At 47.4% G+C, this 23,755-nt stretch overlaps 1 protein-coding gene across 2 annotated transcripts; it reads right to left on the reverse strand.

Annotated features, from left to right (window-relative positions):
• Positions 1-468: 468 nt before the first annotated feature.
• On the reverse strand, positions 469-12,906 carry LOC106040454 (neuronal acetylcholine receptor subunit beta-3). Of its 2 annotated transcripts, XM_066988062.1 has the most exons (7): positions 11,131-12,906; positions 8,969-9,120; positions 8,372-8,416; positions 4,343-4,452; positions 3,876-4,138; positions 3,256-3,656; positions 471-2,190 (listed from the first exon to the last, which is right to left on the reverse strand). In XM_066988062.1, the coding sequence occupies exons 1-7, from the start codon at positions 11,171-11,173 to the stop codon at positions 2,056-2,058; spliced, it is 1,149 nt and encodes a 382-aa protein (XP_066844163.1). In that variant the 5' UTR covers positions 11,174-12,906; the 3' UTR covers positions 471-2,055. The 2 variants fall into 2 exon arrangements, with proteins under 2 accessions (XP_047935853.1, XP_066844163.1); XM_048079896.2 differs by having other exon boundaries at positions 469-2,190; positions 3,609-4,138.
• Positions 12,907-23,755: the final 10,849 nt, after the last annotated feature.

Raw genomic sequence — 23,755 nt, forward strand, 5'->3', positions numbered from 1 at the left:
ACACGTGCTGCCTGTGGGTAGGAAAGTGAATTGTAGCACGGTGAGGACAGGACTGTCTGCCAACAGAGCACCTGAAGCTCTTGGCCAGAAGAGGATGCCATGGCTAACAGGTGACCCCTTGGCAGCAATAATCAGAGGGAAAACCTGTCACTGACTGATGGCAGGAATCTATAAATACTGGAAAGAAGAGTTTCCTGGCAGTTTTCCTACGGGTATTTCGCAGTACTGGCCTTGAACAATGCGAGGAGAGAAGAGCAGCTGGTAATAAAGCCAATGCGTAAGATTTTTATGCCAGTGCCTACATTAAGACATCTAACTGTATATGCTAAACTAAATGGGTTTGTTCCAGGTTCCTGCAATGTAATAATCAACTCTGAATGCTTCCTCCTCAAACTCACACACACAAGTGAAAGTCACAAGTACTTTCCAAGCACGTGCAAAATCCTGTATTTGAATAGATTTGAGACAAGTCTTTTCTGAAGTGGGCTGAAAACTAGACTAGCAACAAAAACAAAAACAAGGAATAAGAAAGTTCAGCATCAATATATAGGCATTCTCACCCCGGGAATCATTTACTAAACACAGCTTTATTAATGATGTTTGCACAGGTAAACAAAGCTTTCTGCAGTGACAAAACAAATTGGGATGATCTAAGCTCACAGAGGTCTGGTGAGCACACGTAATCCAAGCACAAGAATATCCTTGCATATTTTTAGCACTTTCTAACCTCCACCCTTACAGAGAAAGTCTCAAGGCTAGCTAAAGCTTTAGCAACAGATTCACATTCATATTGTTGAGAAACAGATCTCCAAATCCCTTGTCCGCCTTGAAAACATCTGCAAGTTCTGAGAGGGATTTTCGAAAGGACTCCATGATGGCACAGCTCTGCCCCAGGGAAAGCGGTGAGAGCCTCACACGTGCATTTTCTGTCATGTCTTATTCACACTTTAGAGAGCTGTTTCTAATAATGCAGAAGGATCCCTTTTAAATGCTTCAGAGGAATGAAATTCTGAATTGGCTGAGAAACACAAAAAAGCCAACACCCGAAGACATACCTTTCTGGTACCCAGCCCACCCCACAGCTCTCAGGAGAAACTCCACTTCTGCACCAGCCGCAAGCTTCGTTTGCCGCAAGTGATCATGCATTAACAAGATCCTCTCCAACAAAATTATTTAGGAAGATCACTGTTGCCACATGGAGTAGCATGGACACTTTTCTCTATGAGATATGCTTCTGATGATCTTCCACTTCCAGTCCTGTGAACGTGAAGGTGCAGGAATCATAGCTTCCAAATGCAGAGCATGGGGAAAATCATTACTTGTTCAGCCTTTTGGAATATTAGAGAGCACCAGAAAAAAAAATGCAAATACTGAAACATGGCTAACACCTTGCAAATTCCTGATGGCCAAGAGGAGAGACAAAGTGTGCATGATATAAAGGCTGGTAGCAAGTGGAAAGAGCTGTAAGTTCTCCCAGGGTTGAGCTGATCCTGAAGCAAGGTAGGGCCACAGTGTCAAGGTCTTGAACATCCCATCTAAAAGGTATTTATAATTTTTCTAATACACATGCTTTGTGATTGCCATTTCCGACATGTACAGGAGGCAATCCGCAGGGACTTTGCAGTTTTAACTTGGAAATGTAGATAAACTGAGTACTGACTAGTGTTCCTACGATACTCTAACTTATTTTATAAAGCCATATTTTAACTGGAACATCTGCCTGCAAAGCATAGTTGTGCCAGAAGCATTATTTTCAATTCTAACTAATAATCTTGGCTCATATTATAACATAACCAAGCTACTAGTAAAATACTTAGAACCCAGTTCTGCGACATCAATTCACTTTAGTATTCAGCTGTTCGCCAACCCCTTCTCTGATCTCAGCCAAGACTGTAACCATTACAGCTGCATGAAGATAGAAAGCATCAGTCAGTGCCTGTTACCGTCACCTTCTCTGTCTCTTGCTGTTGCTTCCCTTCCTATAAAACAGAGACCAAGCCCAAAGGCACCACCATCCCATGGCATTGTACTGGTATGCTAGTGTGGGAGCATTTTCTACAGAGTGTTGTTCAGCCACATCTGTAACGCAGGGGTAAAGATGAGAACTGAACCTGTCACTGATGCCACCAGAAATAACCACAGGAAGATCCGATCAAGGACTTGAGCTACGAATTTCCAGTCCTGGACAACCTGTGAAGGAGAGAGGGAGAAGAAACAGAAACAGCAATGAGCCTGGTGCTTTGTTGTTACTGCTACATATATTTCAGTTCCAAAAATCTGGCTTTAAAAACCAGAATTTTGTAGTGTTCTGTAGCCTGAAGCCAACATGGATCTCCTTTTCATTACCAATACCTGCTAGCCACACAAAACACCAAAGCATTTCTGTAGTATTAAGCACACGATAATCGGACTTCTTTCAGGCTGTGCAAAAGCTTTTAGCTAAGTGCATAGATAAAAGCTTAGAGGCTCAAGCTTGAAGATGGCTTTATAATGAATTAGGTTTCTTTTAACAGAACTGCATTTCCCTTGGAGAGAAAGGACTTGGCTTTAGCAAAGCACTTTGATTCAGATGTTGCTTCCAGGACAAGTGGTCCCATTGGCTTTTTTGCTTAAGTGCTCTGCTGGCTCAGGCTGCCTGCATTCAGGAGGGAGATTCTGCATTGTTAGTACTGGCACAACCCCACATAATGGAAGAGCTATTTATAAAAGCAACTCAGGGGAGGGTTGTTTTGGTTTGGTTTTTTAATGATTTAAGCCTCAAAGAGAAGACTTCAGTCATGGACAAGATATGCTCACATACAGCATGTTTGATTTATTGTTAATCTCTCTGCTGAAGTCATCAATACTGCTTGAACAAAGCCCTGGCTTTTGCTAGGAGGGTGCTAACTGAAATTGTTCTCTTTTCATTTGCGGCTGGGTGCATTGCCTGGATGTCCTACACTTGCACGAGGTGCAATGTTTATGCACAAATTTTTCAGAACCCCCCCCCCCTCAAGACAGGAATCCCTCCAGGACAGGCTGCTGTGGCCTCGTGTCTGGGAAAAGCAAGGATTCCCACAGCAACATACAGTTCTCCTCAAAGTAATGCATTTTCCCAGAAACTACAGTTTCTATCCAGCAAGGAAAGCTCCCAGGACATGTCTCAGATGAATGCAGGAGAAAGAGGCAAACAGAAAGGCATGCAGAAAAGAAAAGGGCCTGGAAGTCAGTGCTGTCAAGGGAGCTGTGATCCCTCGTTGCCCTCCCTTCGCCTACCTGTCTGATGAAGTGCTCCTTTTTAACATGCCTGGAAATGTATCGAATGGAATCGGCTGCCTTCTCCAGAAAGGCAATAACGATTTTCTCTCCACCTTTTGCTTGCCTGTGTTTCTGCTTCCCCGGGAGCTTTGATTTCAAGGTGGTTTCCTTTTCCTCAGTGTCTGAGAAGGAATAACGATCTACATGGCCCTTCATGCAGAGCAGTCGAGGCAACTTCTGGAGGAAGAGTCTTTTAACCCAGGGAGCCATGGGATGGTAAGTCGCTGAGGAGCGGTGGTGGACATTGATAACAAAAACGGTGACAATGATGGAGAGGGTGACAAAAATCATGATGAACAGCAGATACTCACCAATCAGAGGGATGACTTTGGAAGAAGAAGGGATTATTTCCTCAATCACTAAAAGGAAAACAGTGAGGGAGACCAGAACTGAAGTAGACAATGAAAGCTTTTCTCCTTCATCTGAAGGCAGGTAAAACACCAGGACAGTTAGAAAAGACAGTCCCAGGCAAGGGATTATTAAGAAAAGAGTGTAAAAGAGTGGAAGGCGTCTCAGCACAAAGGAGTAAGTGACAAACGGGTAAGAGTACAGCCCATCCTTCCTGTTGCCTTTCATACCTTTGGCATTTAAGATTTCCCACTCCCCATTATCAAAGAAGTCCTTCCTGTCTACATTTTCGTCCACTAGAATCAAGTCCACCATGCTGCCATCATACGTCCAGGACCCAAACTTCATGGAGCAGTTCTGCCTGTCGAAGGGGAAGAAGGTCACGTCCATTGTGCAGGAGCTCTTGTAACTGGCTGGTGGCGTCCAGGTCACCACTCCATTGTACTTCACTATGGCTTTGATCATCAGGGAGCCTTCAAAACGCCCATCAGCACTGGGGAGGTGGACAGGAAGAAACAGCACCAAGTTCAGGACTACGTTTGCCCCAGTCCTACCTCCTCACGGCTCCACGCAAGGAAAGCCAACGTGCACGCTGTCTAGAGAACCATCTTTATAACAGCACATGCAAGCTCCATGGTAGCTGACAAGCCTTGCCCATGCTCTAGCCTAAGCCTGGAGCAAGGAGCACACTACTCACTTTTCAAACAAAACAATGTCAGGAAGCCACAGAGACTCAGAGGGGACACGGATGGCGGTGATCCCACCGTATTCCTCTGGATTCCAGGAGAGCTTGTGGTCAATCCATTCCTGCAACGAGCCAGAAGACTCCTCTGCCCACCCAGACCCAACTGCCTCATTCCTCCTCCCACCGCCTCTCTCCAGGGGGCTGTATTGTACAGCACTACGTGCAGAGCTTGGCATAACGCTGATCAGCTGCAGGACGGATGCCATACAGGCATGGCTGGGAGACATTAATCCCCATGAGCCGCAGGTGGGCCCTATCAACACATGCCTCTCTACACAGCCTCAAGGTGGGCACTCCTGGAGAGCGCTGATGGTTTTCCCATGCGTATTGCATGGTATTGGCCAGGGGAACAAAACAACTTCTGTGATTCTGTACTGCAAGGAGAGAAAAGCAGCTGGTGATATGGTCAACATGTAAGATTTTTATACCGGTGTCTATGTTAAGACATCTATCTCTATAAACTAGATTACACTAGATTACATTGTCCCTTCCAACCATATAATTGTTCATTCATCAAAAAAAACCTGCAGGCTGTTGCAGGAAAAAAATAATACAATAATCTTTTAAAGCATTTGGTTACAATCTTGAAGAGATTCGTTTTATTTTGCTGTAAAAAGTAAAAGCAAGGAGAGTCCTGATCGTTTTCATCATGCTGAACTCGTGTTTTGTTTTGTTTTGTTTCTCAGCTGGAAAGAGCCCAGCAAAGTGGCTCCAGCAACCTGGAGATTCCCACTGAAAATCAGCTCTCTGATGCCTGTTCATGAAGGGGTTTTTCAGCTGCTCACTAGAAAAGCAGCAAGGGGGAGTGAGAGCTGTAGGTTGTGCTCAATACCATGCAGCAGAGGATGAAACACTTTCCATTAAGCTCCAGCACTAAGAGCTTCCCAGGGACTTGGGGGCCTCAGCCTTCTCCGGGCAATTTTCTCTGTGAGTTAAGGACAAAATAAAAAGCAGTATTCTCTGCTTCTCCTTCTTCCACACTTTTCTCCTCCCACTTCTTCAGCTCCACATGCCTTTTGCCGCCATACCCAGGCACACATGTTATTGCAGCCCTTTGCAGCAACCCAAAGCCTCAGTGGAGACGTAGGTGTAGCAAGAGTGAGTGTTTATCTCCTCCAGGAGCAGGGAGGGGACGGGGCCAAGGTCATGGGTATATGGTTGGTAGAGCTCTCCTAAATTTTGGCACAAAGCACAAGCCAAGGAGGCTGTTTCCCAGGGTGGTACCATGGCAGGATTAATGGCCCTGCTACCTGCACCAGAAGAGATGAACCCACTCTCTGAGCTGCCCAAATGGCTGGTGTCAGCTTTCAGGCTCAGCCTCCATCCCAGTTCCTCCTGCTGATGAAGGAGGGGTGGGAGCTGTTCAGGTGTGGAAATAGAGGAGAAGGCCTTCAGTGCTCTTACCCTCAGCAGCAGGGACCACTTTTAGCATGAATTTTCCCCTTTGGATGAGGATCTAGCAGATGTTACCAGCAGCCTGGGCCACGTGTGCTCTGGACACCTCCTGCAATACGTGCAAGGGGGCTTAGGCTGGAAATGTGCCTGCTGTGTAAGGGGGTAGCCAGCAGTAGCCAAGGCAGCTATCTCACAGCCTGTGCTAACACCGCAGAAGCAAACACCCTGTAAGCCACCTGGAAACAATCATCCCTCTGGAGTCAAACTGGAGCTGCCCCTTGGCTTGGGTTATCTGTGCATCTGCAGTCCTCCTCCCTCCCCCCCTGCCCTGCATTGATTTGTCTCCAAGCTAAAGTGCTCTTTCATGTCTGCAAGGCAGATGGTTGCGTGTCTCCTTACTAGAGCAGAAAACAGACTGCGTGCAGACTTTGAGGCTGAACAGTTTAAAATGGGTATCTCCCCATGGGCTATGCTGACATGAACTGTAGCACCAGATGCAAAGGGCTTTTTCCTCTCCTCTCCCTGCCTTCCAAACTGCTCCAGATCCTCCACTGCTCTCTGCTTCCATCAGCTTTGCCTAACTCCAGCTCCTGGGCTGTCGGTCAGGCACTTAACCACAGTAAAACAGATCAAGAAACACTGGACCCAGACTCTTGACTCTTGCTATTACATTCTACAACTTGCCCAACCTCAGATACATCCCAGCAACCACTAAAAGCTCCTTTGCACCCTTTGTGTCTACCTGGATGCAGAGCATCAGATTCCATCATCTTTAGAAGATGGATTTTGAGGAGGAAAAAAGTAAAATAAAAAGCAGAAAATCCTTGGATTTGAGATTTGCTCACTTTAAAAAAAAAAAAAAAACTCATGCAGAGAAAGACGACTGGAAGATGACTGACCCCTCCACCTCACACACCTAAGGTGAGGACCAGACTTCCCTGACCTCCCTATTCCTGTAGGACCAGAAGCTCTGAGTCATTAGAAAGTTCCAGTTCGTTTGAGTGTTCTTTCACTTTTCCCAACCCAAGAAAAATATTTTAATTCTACTTAGTTTTAGGCATCTCTTCCCAGCTGCTGTTTTTGCACTTTCTAATAATCCCGAGCACTGGATTGCATGCGGAACCAGTTTCACACTAAGTCTACAGGAATGTACGACTCCCAGAAGACGACACCTGGGTCAGGCCACAGGTATGTAGTGCTCAGCCTGTTGTCCGGGGGGCACCTGCATGTGTGAAAGCCAGTGTCCATGCCTCACTTATTTTCTGCTCCCTTTGCATTTCATTTGGGCCTTGATGGGGTACTAGAAATGGTAGAACCCAGTGAGAGCCCAGCTCAGCAACCCCTATGAAAATCTCAGCACAGAGTTAACACAATTGGCATGTCTACAGTGCAGCTTCCCAGGAAGGTTTTTCTTTTATCCACAGTTCAAGGCAGAGGGATCAGAGAAAGTGGTTTCCTCCCCCACCTCCCTACTTCTGAGAGATATGGAGTGGATGGTGGCATGCTTCTACCTCCTGCAGCTAGTTTGGAGGAACCTGCAGCAGAATATGATTTCCCTTGGCACGCGTGGTGACACAGGCTCCAAACTGCGACTAGCTCAGGGGGTCAGTGTTGCAAACAAAGAGGGTGTCCAATGTGGGTGGTCTAACATAACACTTAGACTTGGATCAGCAGCAAATTTCCCTGGCAGAGGGGGGATTCCTGTCCTCAGCAAGAGGAGTCTGTGCTTCTCCATCGTTGAGGGAGATGCCATCTTTGTGAGTAGTGTCCGTACAGCATCTGGGGTCCTGCACCACCACAAAGTTTGCACTCTCTGCAGGGCTACAAGTACCAGACTGAGGACACGAACTCAGTTGCACTTCTCCTCCATCAGCCCGGCAGTCTGGGAACTGCTTCCCACAGCATCACTTTGAGCAAGGCTTTATGTCCTCTCCCTAGGATCAGCTGACACATTTATAGAGCTTACATGTCTGAGAGACTTAAAATAATTGTCACAAGGTCAATAAACTGGTGCCCTGTAATCCAAACCAAACTCAGTGTTCTTCAGGAAGGAAGGAGACCTAACTGTTAACATGCACCTTTCCTCCATTTGTGTAAATTACTTCCAAAAGCAAGCAAGACAGATGTGATTAATTTGCAGAAATCCCACAGATTTTAGTATGAGGGGAAGGGTGATTAACATGCTGGCCTTTTATTTCTCTTATGCTAAACCTCCCTCAGCTCAGGCAAGAGACACAGTGCTCAGATGACATCCAAGTCTGAGACAAGATAGTCCCTCAGGGCACAGGCAGCATCCTGGGGACAGTCACTGCTGTACCAGGAGATGTTTCTTCCCTGAAATACAGCTGTCTTGAGCCTGCAGCTGGGGTGCAGGCCACTAAAAGAGGGTACCCCATTTCCTGAAGGCTCACTGCCTGCCTCTGTGCCCCTTTAAGCACTTGCTGAAGGGAGAGGAGAACTTCAGGCAGGGTTATACGGCTCTGTACTTGTCATGGACAGCAGTGGACGGTGTGGTAGGCCGGGGTGGCCCTCATCCTTGTGCAGCCCCGCAGCCAGGGTGGGGAGGCCTGACGTGGTCTGATTTACCTGCTTCAGCCACACATTGGTTGTCATCAGCTGATTCTTCTCATCCTAGGACGACACAAGGTAGAGAAGACAGCAATACCAAGGCAGCCAGGGGAAACGTCCTATACCCGCGATGTCTCAGCCCCCTATGGAGCAGGGTGCTGAAGAGCTGGGAGGCAGCAGGGCTTGGACAGTGAGAGGAGGCAGGCAGGCGTCCCAGTTCCTATCCCCATGTTGCTCAATAGCATTTGGGCAGGCAGGAGCCAAAATGTGATCCTGCACAGGCAAATAAAGCCCAAAAGGAGAGGCAGCCTTCCACAGCAGGAGGGGCGTCGCTCCCTTCTGGCACCTCCCGGCCCTCCTCCCCTATGCCAAGGGGAAAGTGGGCAGGGGATGTGGACAGCAGCCTGGGGCTGTCTGGTTCACCCACAGGGTCCTGTCTGATAGGATTTGGCCTGGATAGGCCTTGCCTGGAGTGAGCAGTGTCCAGCCAACCCCACACTTCCTCACCCCCCTCCTACACCTCATTAACTTGGGAATGTAGGCACCGGGGGCAGCCTTTGAGGAACATCTGATGCAAGGAGGCCTTAGTCACTGGGAGCCCACCACAACACTTACCACATCCACGAGCTGTGATATCTTTAACCCAAAGAGGACTTTGATGGTGTCGTTGGAGTTTTGCACGGGGCGGACCCATTTCTGATAGCCTTGAAATAGGTGCCTGAGGAGCGCGTCCTCATTCTCAGCCACTGAACTGAAGGCAGACACACCTGGAAGAAAGTGGGGACGTCTGGGAGCCAGGACACAGGCCCTTAGCAGAGACGGGGGCAAGGGGCAAACAGACCTGTGATGAGTTTGCACCAGGTTTATGTTTCCTGTGGTATTTTGCCATGAGTTGGCATACCTTCCCAGTCCTGTTTATCATTCCTTAGGAGATCCTCAGGCTAAGAGCATCAGGTGCTCTCACTCACTCTTGAGTAGTAAAAACACAAGCTGATTAATGCTACCCCTGTTTTTTTTTCTGATACCTGCAGTATAGCAGAGACAGGGAGCCACAGGGGACAGCTGGTCACTGTGGGGATATTCCTGGCTAGCAGCTAGAAACAGCAGCATTAAAGTGTGGGCATTTCAGAGCCTTGGGTCTTCGTTTGCACTTGCTCTGGAGCCAGGCTGTTTTCAGCCAAGCCCAGTGCCAGGATAAGAGGCAATGAGAGCAAACACCTTCTGGGGTTAGCCAAGGGATAGCAGCAAATTACTGAAAGAGACGAGTTTGCCCAGCTGGGGGGTGGAAGGCAGCAGCACCAGGGGAGCAAGCAGTGAAAGGAGCTGGCCTGGCTGCAGGAGGAGCTGGGTGACACATGTAGGGCCCGGCCTACCCACCACCAAACACAAACTGCTGTGGTCTGCACCAGCAAGGCCTGGGACCCTTCAAGTTTGCCCTGTGTCATGGAAGGGGAAGAGCTGATGCCCCCCACCTCTCCCCAATGCCAGCCCTGCTCCATGTGATGCTTCTCTCCCAGCACGACCTCCACCTCTTCCCTGGCACACACACTGCACCAAAGGTGAGCAGGATCTCACCTCACTTCACAGTCCCCACGGGGGAAAAAGGAGCTGGTGCCAGAGCCCTGTGCCAGCGCTGCTGTGCCACCAGCCACAGGGGACCTTGCACGTCACTGCCCTGCTCCCACCTCACTTCCCACCACCAGTGCCCTGCCAGTCCCCCTGTGAGCAAGGACCCTGTGCTCCCATTGCCATCCTGCAGGCACAGGGGGTTCGGCTCCTTTCCAGTTGAGGGGGAGCACAGGAGAGCCCTGCAGGGGGTGCAGCCAAAGGGCCAAAACACAGCGAGCAGCAAGCACCAGAGTTGGGGCAGCCCTAAGGTGAACAAGCCCAGTGGCCCCTCCAGAGGGACAGCTGGAGGCAAGTGCTCCTGAGAAGCACCAAGGAGAAGGAAGGCAGAAGGAACAAGATCGGTGCTCTTATAAGACAGCCTCAGTACTTGCAGGGTGATGGTTTAAAAGCAAAAGTTTTTAATGAGGAGGAAGATTTATCAGGGTAAAAAATAGCCTAACAGCTCCTTTGATCCTACTTCGTCTGATGATTAAGCTAAATAAAGCCACAGAGCAAACACTGAACCAAGCAGTGTTGCCTTTGGAAAAACAGACACAGACTGTAGGCCAGATGCATCCTTGAATTTATCACACGGAGTATAGATAGGGTAAAAGTTTTGGAGGCAGGTTGCTACAAGCGCTAAAAAAAAAAAAAAAAAAAAAGCACCATTTGCCACCATGCCTCTCCCCAGTGCCACAAGTCCCCTTTCTCACCGCCATGATGCATGCCAGGAGCAGCTCCCCTCAAGTGCATGAACAGGGAGGGCTGGATAGGGACTCTGCCAAAATAACATGCAAGCCCCCTGAGAAATGCTGTCAGGACACTTAGGACTCCATCAGCTCACCTAGGGCATTTCAGTGTTACTCCTGATGATGGAGATCTACCCCTTATTCCTGCTCCAGCAGTGAGAGCAGAGCTTTGGTTCTTCGGTTAACTTCTACCCAGTGATCACCCTGTCGCACCATAAATCTTAAAACCCCATTGCCAAACTGGATGAGGCTGCAGTGCAAAGTCAGCAGCTGGTACAACCCTCTCTTGCTAGTCTGAGAGGAGGATCAGGAGAAACTGGCGTCTGCCTCATTGCAGCAATCAGCAGTTAACTGGCTGGAAGAAAAAATCTTGAACATCTGCATTTTGTCTTGGAAGAATAAAAAAAAAATCACACTTACCTGAGTGGGTCAAACACAGCACACAGAGCATCAGGCAAAGCATGGGCACCACCGTGGCTTTTCCTTTAAGTATGGTCCTTTGTTTTCATAGGCAAATCAGTCTCATCCTAGTCGGGGGCTAAAACAATCTGGTTAAAACCCAAGGCGGACAATTGAGCCTGCAAGGCAAGCGGGCACCTTTTGAGCTTCATCTTGCATCATTATGACGCTCCGTAAAGCACACTTCATTGATTTTCAGTCAGCTGTCACGTCCCGTAAGCCTGAAACTGGTCTCTGGGTCCTAAGCTCTGACCGATGTGTTCGGGGCAGTATTTGGGTGGCTACAGCCCCTGGTGTCCAGGAGTAGAAGCTAGGCAAGCTTTTTAAGGAAGAGAAAGGCATTGTGTTACACTGCCAGCTACAGCTGGGGGAAAAATGTAACCAAAACCAGGCTATGGATCAGCCCCAAAGACAGACCACATGCCCGCAAGATTGTCTGTTTGCTCTAGCTGTATCTGTTGGTCTGATAAAAGAGGCAAACTCTCTAAAGACCTAACTTAGGTTACTAATTTTTCAAATTATAATTGCTGTTTTACAGCTTAAAAATGGATATTATGGGGAGGGGGCAGTAAGACATAGGTGGGAAAACAGTGCTTACTTGTAACATTGCATTTCATCACACGCAGAGAAAACCACAGGGGAGAGGACAGAAACGATTTCACAGGACCACTGACCAGCACAGCTGAAGGGCACGTGAGTGTGTGTCTACATGTGATGTGCATGGCAAAGGCAGTGACACCTTGGGCTGAGCTTTCTCCAGGAGCCACCACAGATCTCCGATATCAGATGTGACAGGGGCTCTTCTCCTCCTGCCCCCGATCACTTCTCTGCCAAGGGTATCAGGATCTTCAGCCACACAAAAGCTCTGTTTTTCTTCCCAAATTAAAGTCACCGCACCGTCTCTGTCTACAGAGGAGCCTTTTCCCTGACGCTTTCAAGTTCAAGGGAGAGTGTTGCAAACTTATTTCAGTCTGAGCCCAGACATAAATTTCTGCTTTGATTCTTCCCGTCTCTGTGCTGGCACAGTTTCCCTACATGTCTGCCACAAACAAAACTGAGGCTGTTTTCATATCCTTAGAGATTATCCTCGTGCTCTAATGCATATTTGCAACCTAGATGAACTTTTGCTTGCTGCTTTTTATATGGGAAGCCTGCTGTTTCAGCAGCACCCAGGTGCAGATTTTGGTACTGTCATAAGTTATTTGATTCAGATTTGCCTCAGCTGAGGTCCTCACAGAGGACTGGTAACGGGCAGCTGTAGCCTTATCAGATTATTCAGCTTTTTCTGGTGAAAAAGATGTCATGCCAGTGTGGTTCAAAGTCACGTTGCTGCCACCAGTAACTTCTCGTGCCTCACCACCTGACTCGTGATGTCAGGGGCTTGCCTCTGACCCTGTGGCAGCTTGGTGGCTTTGCCTTTCCCATCTTCGCACTGCTCAGGCACTATTGAGACACTCTGTCTTGAGCAGCATGTCTTGTCCCTGCTGTTACTGCCACCAGACTGCTCAGCCTAGTAGTGAGATCCAGACCAGGTGTAGGCACATGGCTGAGGTGCGTTCATCTAGTCACCAGGCACTGCAAGGATGCATTTTCTCATGCTGACTTCAAGGGAAAAGAGGGCATTCGGCTGGAATGGGGCAGGCAGACAACACCAAAACCCATCATGAAGTTGAGAATGTGCAAAACATTTTATCCTTCCCAGTGCAAATTTTTCTATGACAAAGCTACCCCTTAGAAACTTACTGTGCAGGCTTCCCGGTGCTTCCCAGCATGTTTTTGGTCCAGCATGGGGCTCAGCACCCTCAGGCACCATCCATCATCTGTGCAGAACAACAACAGTTTCACAACTGCAAGCCTCAGCCTTTGCTTCGTCTGATCATAATCACAGCAAGAGATTGCACCCGGGCAGTGCTCTGTTAGAGCTGTCCTGAAGACTGGAGAAAAATGTGTCTCCAGCACAGCCCAAGAAGCCTACTGCTTGGAGGTAATGAAGGTAACCAACCAGCTACCGTGGGAGTAAGTTTTTATCCACTACGTGGAGGCTGCCTGGAGGGAAATGGTGTGTATGCTCGCATTACTGTTGCCTCCACCTGGATCGTGGCAAGAGGTGAGGATCTCTCCGCCTGACCCCAGAATTATCCAGGAACCAGAGTTGGGAAACAATGCGTTACGTTTGCTTGGTGAGGGTGCTTTCTGTTTGTTCGCAAGCCATCCTCTCCAACGCCGTATGAAGGGAGGTGTGCGTGAACCCTCCCTCTCACCAAGGGGGCACCGAAGCGTGGGGAGCAGCCCCCCCGCAGGCGATGCACGAATTTTCTGGGTGAAACTCGCACCGTCTGCCTTGAGGACCTGCCTTTGCTCTCCCACAGGCGTCAGGGGATCCCTCTGTGACAGCAGGTTACCACCCGAGGGTTCATCACGCCCTCCCCTGCTGCTCGCCCTCCTCCTCGTCCTCCTCCCTGCTCCCTTTCCCCCCAGGGCACCGCACCGCAGCCTCCCCGCTTCTCCCCCGCGGCGCCCCCTCACCGCCGCCGCTTTCCTCGTTTCCCCCCCCCCCGGGAAAATATTTTCTTTCCCCTCTCCCTGCCCGTTCCCCTCCCGTTCAGGCGTTTTCCTGCCTCCTTCCCGTGCGGCCGCAGCTCCGCTCCCCGGCAGGAGGCGGCAGCGCAGCCGCCGGCCACAGGTCCCAGGGGACCGGGGGGTCCCGAGGGGGGTCCCGGGGGGGTCGTGGGCTCTGCTGCCCGGCAGGGGACACCCGCCGGGGGTGGGGATTCCTCGGGCAGACGGGGGTGGCAGCGGGATTCGCAGTGAAAATTCCCCTGTGATGTGAGCCCGTGCCAGGGGGCTGCCAGCACTGCACCCCCCCCTCTCCAGCTCCACCAGGCTCTGCAGGTGCAGGATGAGGTTTTATGGAAGGAGAGGTGTTTCAGTCCTGGGTTTCCTCAGCGCTTTCCTGCCGTGGCCAGCTGCCTCCTGCCTCCCTTCCCGGTCCCACCACGTTTACGTGAATGTGGACGTGTGAAGGCTGCGAGGCCCCGTGCCTGCGGACGGCGTACAGCCCGCACAGCCGGCCTCTGCCCGCGTCCCGGTGAGAGCCTTCCACCACCCCAGTGGGGCTGGATACGCGGAGGGACATCGAGGACCTCCAGGAGGCTGGCGGGCTCCTCACCACTGCATACACATTGACATTTCTAATAGATGGTGCTTCGCTTCCCACTCTAGTCATTTTGTTTTCCTTTCTCACTTCTAAGTGTACAGCGAGGCCTCGTACAGGGCAGGGCACCGTGTCTTGGGGCTTTGGGGACAATTCCTGCGTTTCGGCGATGCTGCGTATCTCTGAAATTTGATACTTTTCACAGCGGTTTGTTCTGAGCTGATAACTGTAAACTAAGATCTGGCCCCGCTCTGCTATTTTCGCGGCTTGTCTCTCCATTTTATCAAGCTCTTCTGGGCTTTGAGGCCCTCTCCTTGCAGCCCAAATGTTATCCGCAGCATTGTGGATTTTCTGCTCAGATGTCAAGGCTGGGAAGACTTCACAGGTAGGTAAACTATTACCAAGGACCAGAACATTGCTTGGCATGAGAGAAAACGTTGGTTTGCAGACAGCTGCTCTGGGAATAACAACAGTGCCTGGGTCGTGTCTGTCCCTGCAAGGAGTTGGTGGCCCCTCGTGTCCCGTGGATATACCCGATGCCTGAGAGCCCTCACCAAGGAACGTGTAGCACTCCAAGGCTCCAGACACTCCAGGGAGAGACACCGTCCTCTCTTCTTCTTTCTTCGTCTGATCTAATACAGGCTTTTTATCCCCAAAGCAATCATAAAAGCCAAGGGGCAACTCCTGCCGCGTCCGGTAGCCTCGGTAAGCTGCCTGAATCTTGACAGCAGCTTTGTTCATTTCATCCAGCTCTCTTCGGACTCGATAGCCTCTCCATGCAGCCTGAATGATGGTAGCCTGCTGAGCTTGTTTTTGGAGCTGCTGCCACGCTTTGCTTTGCTGTGTCTGGTGTGGCAGACTGGGAGGTTCTCCTGAAGATACCACACTGAAATAAGATATTTTGTCAGAAATTACAAAGTTCTGCCTGCGATGAAGGTGGCTAGGTCCACAAGCTCTGTTCCTGCCTGCATCTGAGGGCACTTGCTTGTCATGATCTTCTCCTAGGTTAACAGAGAAGGTTGCTTTGTAGATCCACATATGGACACAAGATTCACACGAAGATTCCTCTTTTTAGCTTTAGAGGTGTATTTTGATACAGTCAGACGATAATTGTCTGGTTGTCTAAAAGATGAAACTGCAACGTATCATCTAGAAATGCTGGAATTGCTAGGAGGTGTGTATTCTTTGGTCTCTTGCTTTATAACACTACTGGATGTTGTTCTGGTGCTTGTGGCTTTTTTCTTGATGTTTCAATAAAAAGACATACAATTGCTGTTGTGCATTTTCCTCTCTTGCTCCATGCCTCTTGCTACCTGCTTGTATTACAAAAAGATCCTTATTTCCATGGTTCACAAGTTCTCCATCACATGCATTTTCAGCACATTTTAGGACTTGCATTTACGTCCACAAAAAAAGATACATATTCTATCTCATTTGCAAGCACACAATAGCCTTATCAAATTGTCTTTCATGAACACAGTCCTCAGACTCAAATTTTTGTACATAATGGGTTGTTCTACCATCCAGAGTTTCAATTATGTATTTAATTTTCTCTTTATATATATATATATATATACGGGAAGGGAAGGGAAGGGAAGGGAAGGGAAGGGAAGGGAAGGGAAGGGAAGGGAAGGGAAGGGAAGGGAAGGGAAGGGAAGGGAAGGGAAGGGAAGGGAAGGGAAGGGAAGGGAAGGGAAGGGAAGGGAAGGGAAGGGAAGGGAAGGGAAGGGAAGGGAAGGGAAGGGAAGGGAAGGGAAGGGAAGGGAAGGGCAAACAACTGTCACATCCTTGCTTAGGTGCAAAGGTGACCATTCTCTGGCTGATTCAGATCGCTCTGACCATTTCCTTCACTTTGAGGGCTCCTTAGAAGCCTTCACATGCCAACCACTCATCAGCAACAAACCTGTTTCTCATGACCCCTGACATGAGAAGAGCTTCAAAGCAGCTCTTCTGAAGAGCTGAAAAGGGAAAGTAAGCCTGCCCTACCTAGAAACACTCCATCTCCAAATTGTGGCCAGGTCCACTTAAGTTAGGATCCAGGCCATTTAGTCCACCTGTGAGCAAGACACCTGATGTTTGAGATACCCATCTTCTGCATGGTATCTGATGGTTTCAGCTCTCATCCAGGAAGAAAAAAGTCTGGACTCTAGGTTGACCCAGCCTGGACTCACATTTTGTAGGCCATAGCACACCAAGAGCAAAGTTCTCCTACTTCCTGAAGTCCAGTTACTTTACAGTCAAAAACTTTAGAAAGTGGGAATTTCCTCACAGCAGTCAGGACACCCAGATGAAAGGGGACAGCTCCTATAAAGCACATGCATTTCTGTTTGAATCACCCCTGGTTAAAGAGGAGAATCTATTCCGGTAGCATCCAAACAGCAGACAAGGCTTCATCTCTGTCACAGTGGTTACCCCAACCAGGACCACAGAGTCAGCTTGTCCCTGGGAAACAGTGTTGGGGGAGTTTGTGAGAAGTTCTGCTTTTAATACCTCCCTCTGACTTCCTTCTGTCCTCCCCAGATCACGTCATAGCAGGGCTTGCTTCAGCCCACTGCTGTTCTGAAGTCTACCTGATGGTTTGAGCTGGGCTGTGAGACTTTTTCCTTGCCGTGCTGAGTCCATATGATCTGGGTTAATGTCAATTTATAAAGAATAATATTTATCCTTTCCAGCAATTTCTTAAGATTAGATGGAAATGTTCACAGGTAAGAACCAAAGAGATAAGATAATGGTATGGCCACCATTTTGAACAGCTGCATCATATTTTTGGCCTCCATTTTATCTGGTTCAGGCACAGCCACTATCAGGTTTCTAACCGAGAATGTTAAATGCAGATCCTGAAGCCTGTTTTCTTACAGAGTAATATCTAGAGTTTCCTACCTGTACTAATTCACCACACGAAGCCGTTAATCCCAGTTCAAAGGAGACGTGTCTCCATGTGCTTAAAACTCAGCACTGTCTACAGCAAGGCATTTGTTTATATTAGAGTTTTTCCCAGTCATGCTCATGAATATGTACAGACAAAACCAAGTTAGATCTCTGAGGGGCACTGATGAAAAGCCGAATTTCCATCGACTTTTATATTTTTACTTTTCTTTAATTTTCATAACAGAAGTCTAATAGTATTGAGTATAGAAGAAATAAAGGCCTTGGACACATACACATAACAGACTGTTATCTAAGGCAGACCTGTTCCAAGTCATACAATTGACCTGAGAGTATGTTAATGCTTTATGTGAAACATGATTGTAAGCAAAGCATGGTGTGTCAGACACCTTCACAATTCCTGGATGAAGTGAGAGTACATTTTTCAGGTAACTTGCAGAATTTAAATTTAAGGTAATGTATAATCCTGACAGAAGAGATGTGGAGGTAATGCTAGCTAGTAGAATGATGTTCTGTAATTATTTAGTGCCACATATTACCAATGGATATATCTGAAAACTGCTTCAGTTAATTGAATAGTTTAAAGAATTAAAAGAGCAAAATTAGAGGTTCCAAGACCCAAAAAGCTTTCATGACTGGATAACATATCTGGTGCTTGTGTGCATTTTCAGCAGGGGGCACGGCCAAAGTGCTCCGCAGGCTGCTCCTGCCATGCAGAAAGAGGGCCAGCTCTCCGAAGGAAGGCCAATAAATGTGGTGCCAGGACCCCGGGTGACAGGAGCAGGTGCCAGCAGACAACTTACCGCAACTCTTGGAGGGCTTGCAGAGCACAGGCCACCAACCTGAACTCTGCAAAGGCCCCAGAATGCCTTTTAACCACCTCAGGGCCTAACCACACAAACCAGTCTGCTGTCACCACGGTCCTACAGCATGTTATCACCCACATTTGTCCTCACTGGGGTGACTCCTCACACTTGCTTTCAGCGCAGCGTGCCTGTCTGAGATGACTTTTCAGTCAGCCAGCAGAGAGGCTTCAGGAGGTCCCCAACACTTTGAGACCCTCAGCAAGCCCACAGACCACAACACGCTAGCTCCGGAGGCTTCAGACCACCAACAGAATGGAAAGGAGCAAACCTAAGGTTGCAGGAGCCTGCTACGGGTGGCACTTCAGGGTTTCATTCCTCTGTGGGCAGCGGGGATGACCATCTGGCTGTGAATGTTGTCAGACACCTTATTTGCTGAGGGTGACCGTCTTCTAACAGTGCAGGCGGGTGTTACCTTACCGTGATCTCACCACAGCACTGTCTCCTTGTGACATCATGAGCAAATGCCTGCTAGGTGACAGCTGAAGCCATGCGTGGCTTCGTGACTTTGGTGGTGAAGAAAAGTGCTGCTGCATCTCGTTTCAGACAAAGGTGCTGCCCCGGTACTCCCTCTTCTACATGGGGCTAATGAGTAGAGCCGTGGTGGGTTTTCCAGTGACGCTGATGAGAAAAGCCATGGTGGACTTTCCAGTGATACTGATATGAAAAACCATGCTGGGCTTTCCAATGACACAATTTTCAATGAAACAAAGAAGAAATCCCAGCCCCATGGGATTCAGCAAGGTTTTCCCCAAACTCTTTGGTCAGGCTTTCAGCCCTGCTGCATAGGCAGGACTTTCTCTGTAGGTTTCTGTGTGAGGAAAGTTATGCCAGTGATGAACACGCTGCCCAGAAAGGTCTCAGCTCCTCTGAGAATCAGGGGGTGTGCCTGAGCTCACTGCACCACCTGTCCTCAATGAGCATTTCTCTTTGCAAATCCAGCAGTCACATACAGGAATCAAAAGCCAAAGTAGAGTAAAAGTAAACAGGTGTGTTAGTTCAGCTTGAAATGAAGGAGAGTAAAATCTATCACAACAACAATTAAGCTCCTCATTCCTCAGGTCAAACTCATCCCTAAACCCAAAGTATTCTTCAGCTGAGACATGCTTTTCCTTCCAATGCTATTTGCAACAGTGCTTTGCATTTTCATCTCCCTGGCACATTTTATAGTATGCAATAGTAACAGTCACCAGCACATACTAAGAGGTTATTGTCTCACATCCTGAATATCCTAGTGCTGAGCTGCCGAGGGCTGCTTAACTTCCGACAGTATTAATTGAACAACCCAAATGAATCTTATTTTGGGAGGACAGGAGAGCAATACCACAGGGGTGCAAGCCAAAGCAGACAAGAAAAAGATGGTGAAAATAACATTCACAATGAGAAAATGTTTCTGACCTGTTAGTAGAGAGATCTTTTAGTGGGGAGAGAGGTCTTACTTCTACAATCATATCACACAGATGATGGTTTCTGCAGACAGCATGATCACAAGGCTTTGTGGTGACTGTGCTGTGAGAAAGAAGCAAGGCCACTGCCACCTACTGCTTGTGTAAGCCAGTGATTTCTCCTGTGACTCAGAGCAAAAGGTGTTGACAGAGGCTGGTTTTGATTTGGTGTCACCAGGAAATCTAATTTTGTCAACTGATGGCAGTATCAAAGTAAGATAATTCCAATGATACTACACTTGTGGTTTGTGTGTGTGTTTTTAAGAGGTTACTTACAAATATCTGAAGTTCCTCGAAGTGAAATGTCCACACGTGCATTCACTTTGGGGGATAAGCGTGTCCTATTATCCACGACCAGGAGATTTCCCTGGCGTAGTACCTGTAGAGCAGGATCTGCCCATTTTCCCAACATGCTGAACACATAAATAAACTCTGAGCAATTTCAGTCCCTTGTCAGTCAAAGAAAACTAATAGATTTTTCTCTCTAGACTCAAAAATCAAGAAATGAAGATAACTAAAAGTATAGATAGCAGAATTTTAGGTTCTTGATAAATAAATTGATTTTCAGACCTCTGACATGACACCACAGATAAACATCTTTATTTCGAAGTGACTCCTGGAGGAAGGGAGAGAAAAAGCTGGACTGACCTGTCCAATTGGGTATCCTGAAGCTTCCTTCTCTGCATTGACAGGTGTTATTATGGTTATTAGCAGAAACCTGAAAAGCAGGCAGAAATCTTGGGATTTCTCAAGACCAGAAAAAGGTCACTTCCTCTTTAACAACAAAAAAAAAAATGTGTCACCTCTGAAAATTCTTTACTTTCTGAGCAGGTCCAGACTGTAAAGCACCTAAAGCCAGCAAATTTTTTCTGCAGAACACGTGTGAGGGCAGTCCTGAAAAGAGATGGGGGAGGGAGGTGAGGGGTGACTGAATAGCAAACTGCTGCAGTGGGAGAAGGTTCAGAGCAGATGAGTAAGAACAATGAACACAGGGAAGAATGTAAAGAATAACTGCCAACTTTCATAAGAAAAGCTGAAAATATCTCAACACAAAGGGAACTGGATGGTAACCTTTTTTTTAGATATACAACTGTACCACTGGGTCGTCAAATCGCATAAGCAGCCTTCATATAAGAACTAAAGAACTTCACAGAATCACAGAATCGTCTAGGTTGGAAGAGACCTCCAAGATCATCTAGTCCAACCTCTGTCCTAACACTAACAAGACCTCCACTAAACATTATCACTAAGGGCTACATCTAAACGTCTTTTAAAGACCTCCAGGGATGGCGACTCAACCACCTCCCTGGGCAGCCCATTCCAATGCCTAACAACCCCAATAAGTTCTTCCTAACATCCAGCCTAAACTTATGATACGCACTTTGAAGAGAGCAACTGGTCTGAGCTACCTTTCACACATATATTTCTTCCCGGAAACTAGGGACACCCAGCATTGTGATAGTGAGCATATAGAAACCAGTAATGGGAATCACATTTATATTGTGATTCCACTGTATACAACTGCTATATTGTGCTTGTGTCTTGATGTCAGCATTTTGCCGTAACATTCTGAGTCCTAAGACTAAGTCTAAGTCCTGTGTAATGCCAAATATCTTCAAATAAATAAGCTTGGTATTAAACTTTATACCCTTCTTGTTTGGAATATCTGGAAGAACCCGGTCAGAGAGTATTGGTTGCTGACAGGAGGGCCATAAATGAGTCCAAGGTGAAAGAAGAAACTATTGCTGGAGGAAAGACCTCCTGTTTCTGCATAACTCGTCACAGGCCACTGGACTGAAGCTTTCCCAACAGGAAAGCACATACCTTTCAGACTCAAATGCTGAAGAGTTGATTCATCAAGAGGTAACCAGTACAGTCACAGACCTTGAAACTTTAATAGCCACAGTGAAGCCTGAAAGGAATTTAGAAGCTTGCCTACTCCATTCAAGCCCCATTCTGAATTAAAACCGTAGAGACTAGCCTCACGGTATTCTTCAAGCTCCACCCTAAACGCAAGACCTTTTAATAGGCTTACCATTGGTCCACTAGACCAAATTTAAGATGCAGATGATGATCACTTTTTCAGAGGTCCAAACATGAGCCCAGGCTTTACAAGTCTTTCGTGCCTGTACAGTGTGAGGAGGCAGCTACAAGAGAAATAATAGATAATTTTGGGCTACAGGCAATAAAAGCCTTGATACTCAATGTTAAATGAATCAACAGGGGCAGGAGTGTGGAGAGATTTAATTATGGCAATATAATATGTCTATTCACAGGAGAAGTCCTTGAACATTTCCTTCTGAATATCTCCTTTAAATGTTGACTTCTTCAGAAGATTGAAGAAGACTTTCTTTTGTAAGCTGCTCCTAGGGTTTCATGGTGTATCAAACAACAATTTTGTTACACGTTTTTTCCCCTGCACACTTTTAAACTCCTTTGGTCTGTGTAATCCTGCAAGGCTTTCTGCCCAATTTGAGCAATAAAATGCTGCAGTTAGATCAAAAGGAGATCCCTGTAAGAAGACAATTTCTGTTGAAAACAACAAACAGGCACAAAAGGAAATCTGTAATAGTGATTACTATCACGATATCTCTTGAATCATGTACCTATTCTGTTTTGCTGTCTCTCATTTACCAATCAGTCATTATTGTGGCTAAGGTATGGCAACTAAACTGCCGTTTAACGCAGCAGGGGTAACATTCCCAAACTTGCAGCTGTGACACAGCACAAGCATCAACATTCTTTGGCAGATTGTATTTTAGTTGCTAAAATCAGGCGGTAGCTCAAAAGACCCCTTTCCATCTTTCCAGAGGCAGACAAAGGTGTGAGCTGCCAGGAGGCAGAATTGCCTATAGACTAAAATCCTACAACAGATCTCAGGAAAGGAACCAAAAAGGTCGACTACGAGTAACTGCCTTGTTCCAAAGAAGCATGGGAAAGGAGCAGTCCTTTGAAACGGATTTAGAAACTGGAGTTGCAGTTTTAGTTTTACCCAAGGAGCTACTTGGCTTTCCTTCTTCCTACATTCAGACTGGGATTTGGTTTGTATTTTGTTCAGCTGTACAACTTCAAAATTCGCATCAGGCACTCTGCCTAGGTTTACCCTACATAGGGCTGAAAGCAAATGAAATCTCAGCAAGACAGAAGTTTTTAAGACCATTCTAGTGGCGACAGAGACAAAACAGTGATGGGAAGTAGATGAGAAAGAAGGGCAGCAACGAAGGATTCCCTCGGCGTGACAAGCAGTAACCCAACCATGCTGTTACCTTCCCCTCCCTTAAAACACAGGGTCCACAGTGCTCTACTCTAGGCCGCTGAAAAACCCAATTAGACAGGGAAATCTCATACTTTAAAGAGGGGGAAAAAGTTAAATGCTACATACAGCTCAGGTAGACTCTACTAGAATAAATTGGGGCAAATGGAGGGCAGCGTGTAAGCAGACACTTCTCTTTTCAGAAGCAGCACTGATGTTCTGCCTGTCGTAACATCAGCCCATTTCAGGAGATCTCTCTGTCCAGATTTTAAGGATGGGACACTTCTGCCAACTGCCAGCAAACCTCCTCAGGTTGTTTCCTTTATAAAACAGCCTTCAGCAGAATGCAGCCACAGGCATTTAAACAATTATTAGCTATTTCACCTGCAGTTGGACAGGCACCACTCACAAAAGCCTTTGACATCTTACGTTCTCACTTCTTCTTTTTAACTCCCAATTGCATTTTTCGGAGATGCTAACGAAACTGCTGCTGTATGCAGATACCAGCTGCGGCCAACAGAAACAGGAAGTGACACAGTACCTTCGCACAGCTGATTGTGTGAACACAGTAAATCCCACTTAAAAAAAAGAAAAAAGAAGGAACTTTGCTAACAATTAAGAGATTGCAGCAGAATGACATGCAGAGAAAGATCAGCTGCAGAAGTCAATTGGTTGTTTTAGTGCCAGCTGTTTTTACACTTCATAGCTCTGTGTGACAGCCCGCATCACACCTAGCCCTAGCAGCACTGCACCTTGTAGAGAAAAAAGTCTCTCAGTATGCCTCCGTCTTACCTTACTAGCTACTTCTTTTGCTGTGTCGCTTTTCTGAAGGGTTATAAAAGAAAACACTTGCAGAAAGGGCATGACACGGCTGCCAGAGTGTAAAGCTGGTGGAGATGGGAATCCTTGGCTGGGGTGGAAGGAAGCAAAGCTGAAAGTTAAGAGCAAGATGTCACTTTTACATTTGCAAAATTAGTTGCCACAA

This window comes from Anser cygnoides, chromosome Z, assembly GCF_040182565.1.
Source record: "Anser cygnoides isolate HZ-2024a breed goose chromosome Z, Taihu_goose_T2T_genome, whole genome shotgun sequence".
Classification (NCBI taxonomy): Eukaryota; Metazoa; Chordata; class Aves; order Anseriformes; family Anatidae; genus Anser; species Anser cygnoides.